General features: G+C 30.8%; 1 protein-coding gene and 1 long non-coding RNA gene across 3 annotated transcripts in view; one reads left to right on the top strand and one right to left on the bottom strand.

The window, feature by feature from the left end:
* The window catches only part of LOC106690968 (putative odorant receptor 85d), a 12403-nt gene extending 2086 nt beyond the window's left edge, over positions 1 to 10317 (bottom strand). Inside the window, exons 1-5 of one of the 2 annotated variants that reach the window (XM_014436593.3) lie at positions 10241 to 10317; positions 3156 to 3261; positions 2337 to 2616; positions 1524 to 1722; positions 496 to 595 (exon numbers count right to left, since the gene is read on the bottom strand). In XM_014436593.3, coding sequence (XP_014292079.1) covers positions 496 to 595; positions 1524 to 1722; positions 2337 to 2616; positions 3156 to 3261; positions 10241 to 10296 — 741 coding nt within the window. In that variant the 5' untranslated portion in view covers positions 10297 to 10317. Of the gene's footprint in view, positions 1 to 495; positions 596 to 1523; positions 1723 to 2336; positions 2617 to 3155; positions 3262 to 9619; positions 9983 to 10240 lie in introns of those variants that run through there. The other variant, XM_014436592.3, reaches the window with a different exon arrangement.
* LOC106690970 (uncharacterized) overlaps positions 137 to 10775 on the top strand; it is a 16437-nt gene continuing 5798 nt past the window's right edge. The window contains exons 1-2 of the long non-coding RNA XR_001344701.3: positions 137 to 420; positions 2990 to 3056. This is a non-coding gene — a long non-coding RNA (uncharacterized lncRNA). The remainder of the gene's footprint in view (positions 421 to 2989; positions 3057 to 10775) is intronic.

Raw genomic sequence — 10775 nt, 5'->3', positions numbered from 1 at the left:
TATCATACAAGCAAACTTCTTATATTCGTTTCAATAATATAAAAACATTAATGCTTAGTATTTATTATTAACAACATTATTGAGCGAGTTTGTTTTTTTAGTGGGGTTCATATTTTATTATTAAATACTTACCCTAAAAAATAATTGAAGACGCCTTTTGAACCTCACTAAGCAAGCACTTCAAGACTAAGTAGCTTGAAGAAGTATAACAGCCGATGTGTGTGTACGCAAGAAGACTTAAAGGTGCATTGTTTTTTTACAGCTTAAAAAACAAAAGAAAACATCTGCTTTTAATACGATAAAAACATATTTTACACAATCGATCTTTCATTTTAAAACGATGTGTAGGCCGCAACAACAGCAAAAGCCTTATCACACTAGCCAAAAGACGTTGAAATCACAATTCCAACAGCATGTGAAGTAAGTACCTCGATTTTTTTCCACTGGGCCCTCCAAAGATTTTTAATCATTCAATGCTCTATCAATTTACTACACCTTAGTTATGACGAACGCATTAATGCAGATCAAAGGGACCAAAGATAGTACTTTGACCATAAAAATGATGGCTATTGCATTGTTGATCAGGTAGACACCCCTGGAAAGAAAATTATGGGAATTATATTTTTTTAATATTCAATCATTCCAGGTAGATGTAACAATAATGTTATTTTTATATTTATATATTTATTTTTGCAAGATGTAAATATTAAAAATGCTTAAAATTGTCTGAAGAAGTGAATTAATACATGTGGCAATTTTACTAATAAGAATTTGCTTAGTTATCTCCTCGTGCCTGAAAAAAAGTTTATGCTTCAGTAATGACAAATTTATAAAATTCTTAAAAATAATTATGAGTCCCCGATAATTTGATAATCACTGTTTAGTTTTGATCAATACTCAGTGTTAAGATTCACCGACAGTTTTGTCTTGCTTGTGGGCAATGACCGACACCTCCTATGGAATAAACAGAAAGAAGAAATTGCTAAAATAAACAGAAAAATACACGAGTAAGGATTGAAAGGAAACCCTGGAGAATACTGAGAGAAACGGAAAGAGATTATATACATAAACAGTTTTTGGAAACATGACTGAAATGGAATTACCCGGGTAATTGGTAAGACTGGCAAAAGCGTGTGCGAATGATCCTAAGTCATGACTCCAGCTGTAGAGTCCTGATACAAGGAGAAGTATCTGAAGCCTTTGAAGTCAGAATGACTCTGAGACAAGGAGATGGACTCCCACCGATGGTGTTTAACTTAGCTCTAGAAAAAGTGATAAGAAGAACATCCCGCAAAAATGGTGGGGTGCACGTCAGATTGAACTATGCGGACTAGCTTCGAAGTTAAGCCGATTATGAACATCTTAGAGGATCACAAGCTAATGTGGTTCAGACACCTCCTTTAGATGAATCACGGAAGAATTACTAGACAGCAGTAACCTCACACTGCAAAGCGATATTTGAGTGATTAAGATTATGATAATGATTAATTTTTATATCTTTATTATATTGAATAATTAAATACCTTTTTATTGCGCTATGTAAATCCACTGCTTCTTTTATTATATGTTTATTATCTTCAGGATTAGGTCCTATTTTAGAAAATACAACTTTAAGCTTGTTTATCTGTGGCCTCAGTCTCTCCACAGCCGCTACCATTACTGAGCCTATCATGAGGTGGGTGGAACCCGCGGGCAATGCTGAAACTATTTGCAAAACTATGCCTAAAACAGACAGAGTTACATAATTCCATTGAGTCTGATCAATCACGATACAAATATATCTCACAAACCCATATTTTACCCATAAAAAAAATCTGTTAAAAAGTCGATACAAATTTTACTGAGACTAAGTTTCTATGAAATTTTTTTGATCAGTTTAAGAATAAAAAAATAATGTATGAATAAAACTGAAAACAAATCTGGATATAATTTTTATTAGTTCCTTCTAATCGAAACGTTATCCTTAAATGAAGTTTTCATAATTATAGAGCGGCTTTTGGAGGAGGATATGAATGAAAGATAATTAGCTAGTGTTGGAAAAGGAAGATTATGAATAAGGATAAGAAAAAAGCTTTGGATCCAGAAGGCCACGGGTGGGCTAAAAAATGATGTTGGATGGTTTAGAAAACGGGGAGGCGGGATCTCGGGGGGTTAGTGGCTGGACTGAGCATTTTAACTGTAGTAGACTGTAGATATAAGGCGATTGCTAGGATTTGATGATTAGTTATAGGTATGGAAATAGGATTTGATGGATGGATATAAGTATAGTCCAAGGAAATACGGGAGGGGAAGGTACCGAAGACAAATATATATATATGTATGTATGTATACATAACCTAGGCCATGTCCAAGTGTTGTGCTCGTGTCCCAAGGGAAAACTGCATACCACAGATAGCCTCTTGTCATCACTCCATATACCGACCAGCTCCCAATCGTGATAAGGTTGCATGAAGTGTTTATGAAGAACTTGTGCCCTGCTGGGAATATGGTGCCATCATGGGGAAAAGACTCCAAGAAGTCCACCATTGCTTTGAAGTTAGTAGAGTTTATGTGAAGTACCTCAACCTTTATTATCCCCATCATGAATGGCATTAGTACAATGAGGCTGTTGACGATCTAGGAAACAAAAAATAACTTGTCTATAAAACCAAAAAGTGAATTCAGTAAAGCCCTATCAGAAAGATATACTCCATATTTTTAGAGCATCATATTGGTATCGTTAATAATGAAATCTATGTGTATACATAGATATAATTATTATCATATATATTTGTAATTGTCCAAAAGCTGTTTATCAATTTTATACTGAATTATGAGAAATAGAAATTAGTATAATATTAAATATTATAGTATTATTAAATAATCCATGAATTTTTTAAAGGAATCTATAATCTCAATAATTACATTATTGAGATTATAGATTCTAAATTAATTCAAATGACTTATGCTAAATTATTCTAAAATTAAATAATCCATGAATTTATTTCAGGTACAATTTTGCAATGAGATATGGATCGGATAGAAGGTATCATTTAAACAAGGGAAAGATTCAGAAGGTACGTACAGCTAAAAAATTAAAATAATCTTTTTTTTTCTATACTTGTAAAATTAAAAAAAGTCTTGCTTTGCTATTAAAATTTCTTTTCAAAACTTACCTGAGTAAAGTCTTCGGCTGTTTTTATGTTGGTATTTAGGATGAATGAAATTACACTAATAAGGGTAAGGAGTTGAAGTCCAATCCAATAAAAAGAACCGTATATTCTGTAACAAGTTAAGTAATATATAGAGCTGTGGCCATTATGTAAAATGAGGAAAACATCTAATGAATTTTTTTCTATATACTAAGGATACTACGATGTACAATATACATAATATATAGCATATATTAAATATATATACATAATAAATACAGTCTATATTCACTACTATTAGTATTTGAGCTGTAAAAGTAAACCAAGGCCCATTCCAGGCTGTGGTGATGCTCAGTAAGCTAGTGAACGGTAGGGTTTAAAATTAGTTTTGTTGCATCTAATCATTACTATATATCATTCATTTTTATAATTCTTTCTGTTTAATTTTGATAAATTGTATGATTATTTTATTTATTATTATTCTTTTTAAATATTCAATTCACATATCGCATATCACATATCAATCGGAAGTATGACACAGTTACTTTTAAATTACTACCGAAAAATGGATATAATTCTACTGGAGGAGAAAATAAAAATAAATATATAGGTCATAGCAACGGATCTTTTCTCTTTTGAAAAAAATTAAAGTTTATAAGTACAATTAAGTGAATTTTACAGTTGCGTCATTATACTTCCGGAGCATCGAAATGTTAAGCTGCTATTCGCAATTTATTTATTAACCTTTATATTACGTTTATTTGTTAGTGGGTGGTAAGATCGATTTCTAACCCTCACATATAATATTCCTAATAACTATAATAAATGTTCCTGTAGAGTAATTTGAAGATACACCGGGTAAGGTGAACCAATGGCATAGTTCCGAGGAAAAATGCACGATCACAACGTAAAATTAGTTTATATGTTAGTAGCATATTTATTAGTTAGTAATTAAGCATCAAAAATGTTTCTGAGAATATTTAATAATATTTTTCATTTCATAAAATTTATCGTAAATGTGGTTCTTTCCTATTCCAATCCCTTAAAAATAAATAAACCTTCACATATCACTCTCATTTCTACTCCATCACAAAAAGGACCATCAGGCCGACTAAGTAATAAATAAATATAATATTTATGAAGAAGATACATATAACTAAATAAATCCTATACTCGTTTTATAATTCCCTGCCTATTTCTATCGATAATCCCGTTCCCAATATTCTGTTACTGTCGGCGTAAGTCAACTCTCTGGGTTCGTGAGCCCTCCTAGGTCACACTCAACCTCTGAAAGTGGGCATCATAAAATGGGAAAAAAAACTTTTAGTTAAGGATCAGGAACAAATCACCTCCTTGTACAACCATTTTTCAAAAAACAATACGTTTTTATAAAATACAGAACCCATGACCCTTCACGAGTAATTTTCACCCTTCACCATTTCTTCAACTTTTTGCGACGCATTTTTATTATTAACCTTATATGTAAAATAGAATATTACACGATGATCACTAAAAACATTTTTATATAATAGAGAGGCAATTTTATTTTTTATTTTTAAACCAGCTTCTATTTCTTTTATTCTAAGATAAAAGGCTCCAAACAGAATAATGATTCAATTATTATTAAATAGTATAAACTTGAATGGATGAGAAAAATCATATGAATTTTCTTCTTATGGGTTATGTCATTCGTCAAAATAATATTAAATTTTGTACTCCAACAAATGCTATATTATTTTCTGGCGCAGTTTTCATTACCAGCAATCAGTTAATGGCAAGAAAGCTAATGTTGAAAGCTTTTAGTCACCCAAATCAGTTAAGGTTTCGGCGATACAGACATCATCCATCAGGACAGTAAACAGGTAAATCGCATTATTGGATACAAGTAATAGCTCTGCGTCCCATGTAAGATAAATAAATAATGGGGACTGTGCCAACATAGGTCAATCGGTCAAATCACGACCTCAGTAACATCATATTACTTTTTTTTCAAATTTCAAATTTTTATTTATTGATAATTTTAAAATGTGCTAGAACGTTCTTGGGCAATAAGTAATAGTGACAACTGATTACATTCATACTAAAATAAAATAACATAAGAATAAAAATAAATAAATACATGAAAAAAATTACATAATTTAATTATTTATAAAATCTCTTTCTGAATATATTATTATTATTCTGAAGTTAAATTTTTCACCTATTGTATTTTCAAATTGAATTTGGACTTGTTTACCAGGATTGGAAGTGTGACCGTAATTGGATTGGTAATTAAATGTGAGTAGAGTCGCTAAGAAGTATATATTTTTTAATTATACTCGGTGTTTCAGATCTAATTGTTCTGACTGAAGATACCATATAAGTATCCCCGTATCCCAAAATAAGAAATAAAATCCCTTTGAAAGTATGTTAACGTTTTATTTAGGAGATAGTCTAAATACTTTCACTGTTATAAATTATTTTGGTTATTATAACTACATCAATGTTTTAATTACTTTATTATTGAAAGATAAACATTAACATTCGTATTAAATGTTGTTATTAACCGAATTTGGTGAAAATAAGTTCCATATAAAATGGATACTTTTTTTCTCTGAACCATGGAATTTCTCAGATATGTAAGAGACAAATATGGCTAATCTATTTATAAGATAAGTATTTTTGATTATTCATTTTTTTTTATTATGAAATTAATTGTGTCACACTCTGTCATATATTTACAGACAAAGGTAATAGATATCAGAGATTCTCATTATATCTCATTATATTATATCAAATTCTCATTATATTTACAGAGATATAAATTAAGAAATGACACTAAGATGAAGAAATAAAGTTAAAATAGAATAACATCTTATACACATTCATTCCTATTTACATTCAGCCTGGGGAACCAAACCAACCTTGCCGCTCCTTTCCCCACTTCTGAAGGGAAAAGCAGGACTGCTGGAGATTCCTGCGCTTCCCTCCGTTATGATCACTAGTATTAAAAGCCAGTAGAGGCTGAACGAGGGCGCAAGCCGCAAACGCTGAGTGAAAAATCTGGCCAATGGCCAGAACTCTAATTTAATTATTTATTAGGTCTCTGGGCCACTGCCGTTTCAATCTTCGGGGAGGATTGTAGGAATAGGTAATGCTAGATAGGGATTGTGCTTGTGAATTTCTCATGAAATAGGTACTATATGTACTATATAATTAAATATAGGGTACTATATATTACATTATAATAATATGACTATTAAAATAGTCAATGATCCTTACATTGACTATTTTTCGTATTTTTTTGATATAAACATCTTTATAGGAAATATAATCTACTCTCATCTTGTATAGAATTTATTTATTCCATGTTTGGGTTAGATGTCTAATTGTAAAAACTGGTGAAATATTTATCACTCCCATATCTCAGAAACTACATGACTTAGAAAAAAATGTTATATAACCAGTTTGATAGAAAATTTAATAATTTAATTTTTTTTTAATTGGATTTTTTTACAAAGTCCCTAAATTCTAGAGATGTAAACGAAAACTTGATAAAGCATTAGCCCATCATGCTCAACCCACACCTTATTCCGAAACACAAATCCGTTGGACTTACAAGGACATAATGTTCTGGTGTTACTAAAACAATATAAAACCTGTTTTATTTTATTTGTTTTTTAATTCTAAGAATAGGTATCCAACATGACTGGATAATATTTGTCTCCTTTATATATCAGGAACTACATTGTTTAGAATAAAAAGTTATATAACGACATCAGAAAATTTAATATTCTTTAATTTTGTCGAGCATTGAGTTTTCAACGAATACCTTAGTTATTGAGGTACAAACAAAAAACTGACCAGCACACTTCACTCCTTTCAGACTCAACCCGAAACCGGTGAGTTCTATACCCAAATCCATGGCACTTTTTTTAAGGACATTATGGTAAAATTGAAAAAAAAAATCTTTATTCTGGAGCTACATCTCCTGAGTACGAAATCAATGAACATAAATGATATATCCGAGGTTAATATAGCTGTTATTTTTAAATCATAGGAGGAAAAAAGTGGGGAAGAAATATCAGATGTTTGAAGAAATTTAAGGTAGGAAAAGAAGGAGGAACGGACATGAAAGGATCTGTCAGAGGAAACAGTTCTATGCAACAAAGTATAAATATTGATTGGTTGGGTTGACAGAGGAACGCAAGGCAAGAAGTTCAGCGATATAGGAATCTTTGTTATTCCTTAGGGGTTGTTATAGGAAATAACCTTTGAAATATTGCCATCGGAAAAAAATATGAAAACATTGTAACTGATATAATAACCTGTGTGGTACTAAATAGTGTAGGGAAGGTTACGTATTGTTTTTCTAATGTTTGGGTTTTGTACATTTTTTTAATATAATTTGCCTGGGCTATACATACAAACATCAGTTGTCCGCGCTTGGTAGAAGTGGCTCCAAAGTGAAATATACCGAAAAACTTCTATTTTATATATTTATATTTACATTATAATTTATAAATTTTTCTCTCTATTATATAAAAACGTTTTTAGTGATCACCATGTATTAAAGCTCGAATAAAGATTTATTTTTAATACATATATTTTTTATCACCTTTCCAGTTGAATTTTCAATCATATGTTTGTTTTTTAAAAATTAAAACAGCTGTTAACAGTTATTTGGTTAGAACACTTCATAAGGTGGGCTTTCATTTTACATGAAGATCTCGTTCCAAGAACTGTTAGTTATGAGGAACTATTAAACATCGAGACAACCTGATGAGGAATCTTGGCTGTCTACAATATGTTTGTTTGTTTCTTTTTTTACGTATTACATATGTTAATTTGTAAATCTTCACCTACTAAGCACAGACTGTATTCCCACTGGCCCTTTGACATTGTTTTGGAGTCTATTGCAAATATTATAAGGCACCAGATTTGTGGGTTTCTGGTGCAATTAACCACCCACCGGCTCACTGCCACTGTTTAGAGTCAGTGTCTTTGGGGTATAGTATTGCGAGCTGCTCACCAAATTGTCACCAGCCCTTCACCGTTTGTACGACGGTGGCCATCTTAGAACAGATTCAGAGATTTATATATTTTTGATTCGAATGCATATATCGACGATCTTTTATTCTTCTATCTTCTGGAATTCTGTGAGTGAATTTCTTTTGTTATTGTATCAAATATCAAATGTTTTTTTCTATTCATTGCATAATATTAGAGAGTTAAACATTTTATTTTATTAATTGTTTCTGTTTATTTTATAACATTTTTATATAAGCATTATAATTTTCTATCTCCTTTGTTTATTATTATTTTTTTAATTAGAGAAAGGATCCTTTTGGTTTTATTTGTTTATATTTAATTAATCAACTGGAAATTATGTTTTCTTTTGCTATTTTATTTTAAGTATCATTCTGATTCTTTGTGGGTTTTTTATTTTATTATTTAAAACGAACTAGCGATTAGGTTTTTTTTTTTTTATTCTAAAAAGTCCCTATATTTTCACTTATGAAAAAGTTTCCCCGAAACAACGTGTAATATCTTATTTTACACTCAGCGAATTTAAAATATTCTCCGATATATAAATCAGATTTTAGTGATCACCGTGTAATATCTTATTTACTCCCTCAGCGAATTAAAAATTCTCTCTAATATATGAAAAACTTTTCAGTGATCACCGAGTAATATATTATTACACTCTCAGGGAATTTAAAACTCTCTTTAATATAAAAAAAAGTTTTCAGTGATTACCTTTTAATATTTTATTACACTCTCTCATCGCATTGAAAACTCTCTCTACAATATAAAAACGTGTTTAGTGATCTCTCCAATATATAACAAATAATTTCAGTGATCACCGTGTAATACTTTATTTCGACCTCTCATCGAATTGAAAACTCTCTCTAATATATAAAAATGTTTTCAGCGATCACCGTGTAATATTTCATTTCACTCTTTCAGCGAATTGAAAACTATCTCTATTACATAAAAACGTTTTTAGTGATCACCGTGTAATATTTTATTTTCTGAGTGAATTGAAAACTTAGAGCTGTGTAAGGGCACACAATAACCAATGAAGTATCATTATTTAAATTCAAATTCAGAAGATTATACTGAAGTGGGAGACTTTATCAGAAGATAAAAAAGGTAAATGCTGGAATGAAGACTTGATTTTTTTTTTCTTTACCTACATTGAAAGAAAAAAAACAACAAAGCAACGAGTAATACAATTAAATGAACATTTGTATAATTTGTAAAATGGAGCTTGATCCGCCGTTACCCGGACAGGATGCATGCTTGGTATATCAGAAACTCTCTGTTTAGTAGAGTTATATACTCTGTGTTTTTTAGTTATTATAGTGTAATATGGACAGTTAATTAGTCTGTGACATTTGTTTTGGAATACTCGTAGGATAATTAGATTTAAATGCTTAAACGTGGTATTTTTAGACGAAAAGAAAAGTGTGCAAGGTATCTCATTGATATTATTAATAACTTACCTTTGAAGCAGCGTAGGTTTCTTCCACCAGAAACACCCCATGACTTTGAACATGAGCCTTTGGGGTGCGAAGCCTAACCTCAACTTATCCCCTTCAAAGTATTCTAGGACCCTCGTACAGAACCGCTCCATGACTGACCAAGCCCGAAATATAAGTCGACGCTAAACAAAGCCCTTAATGATAGCTCCAAGACACCATCCAATATTCAGCCTTAATACTGCAATTAACGTCGGTGGCTCTCAGATAAAGAAAGCCCTGCTCTCTAATTTACTTTTGCCTGATAATTGCTACTGCTAAAGAAAATAACTCAGCACTCCCTAATATTGTCACCAGAGAGCGCTATAATGACTCATCAGTAGCCCCTACCAACAAATGACAACAGTTTGTAATATTCGAGATCAATTATTTACGTTGTTGAGTAGAAATTAAAACTTCATTTTTTATAAAAGCCTTTTCGCTGATTAACCCTCAATTAACCAGAACGATCGATGTCTCTACCATGAAAAAACAAAACAAAAAACATCGTGCGAATTTTGTCAATAATGAGCTAATTAGAATAAAATAATCATGTAAAAAATTAAAAATCATTAAATTCTGCATTAATAGAGTACCATAACTTACATAGATTCAAATAGTACAGTCCTTAATCGTAGACCAAGAGTCCTCTTTTGTTGCATGTGGGCACAATTATGGGTAACATGTCAGGTGATGCCAACCAACGTAAGGTTTCTATATTTCTAATCAATCCAAATTGTATATTATATCTTAAAATCAGAATATTGTAATATATAACAAGCAATAACTTGTTAATAGTGGCGTTTTATGTTTTATTATTAATAAAATAGCACATATTACCATATAATTAATATAGGTTTAAAAAAAAAAAATTACAACATATTATCGGAAACTTACCGATTTGCTGTATACAAAGTAAAACAATAATGATGATAGATAGCAAAACAGAAAATTGTACGTTAAATAAATTACTGTTCCAACAATTTCACTTATATTTCCAATTTAATTCTTTGTTTCTGTACTATTATAACAGTTTGTAAGGTTTTTTTAGCAATTACTAATGTAGGAAGGGCATTCCTTAGTGCAAAAGAGTCCTTAATCTAATTTCAGTGCTATACCTTTACATAATTGTAATTATATA

Source organism: Halyomorpha halys, unplaced genomic scaffold (genome assembly GCF_000696795.3).
Source record: "Halyomorpha halys isolate HHAL.00 unplaced genomic scaffold, Hhal_1.1 Scaffold2001.1, whole genome shotgun sequence".
Classification (NCBI taxonomy): domain Eukaryota; kingdom Metazoa; phylum Arthropoda; class Insecta; order Hemiptera; family Pentatomidae; genus Halyomorpha; species Halyomorpha halys.
The sequence above is the reverse complement of the archived record's forward strand: the minus strand, read 5'-3'. Positions and strand labels throughout refer to the sequence as shown.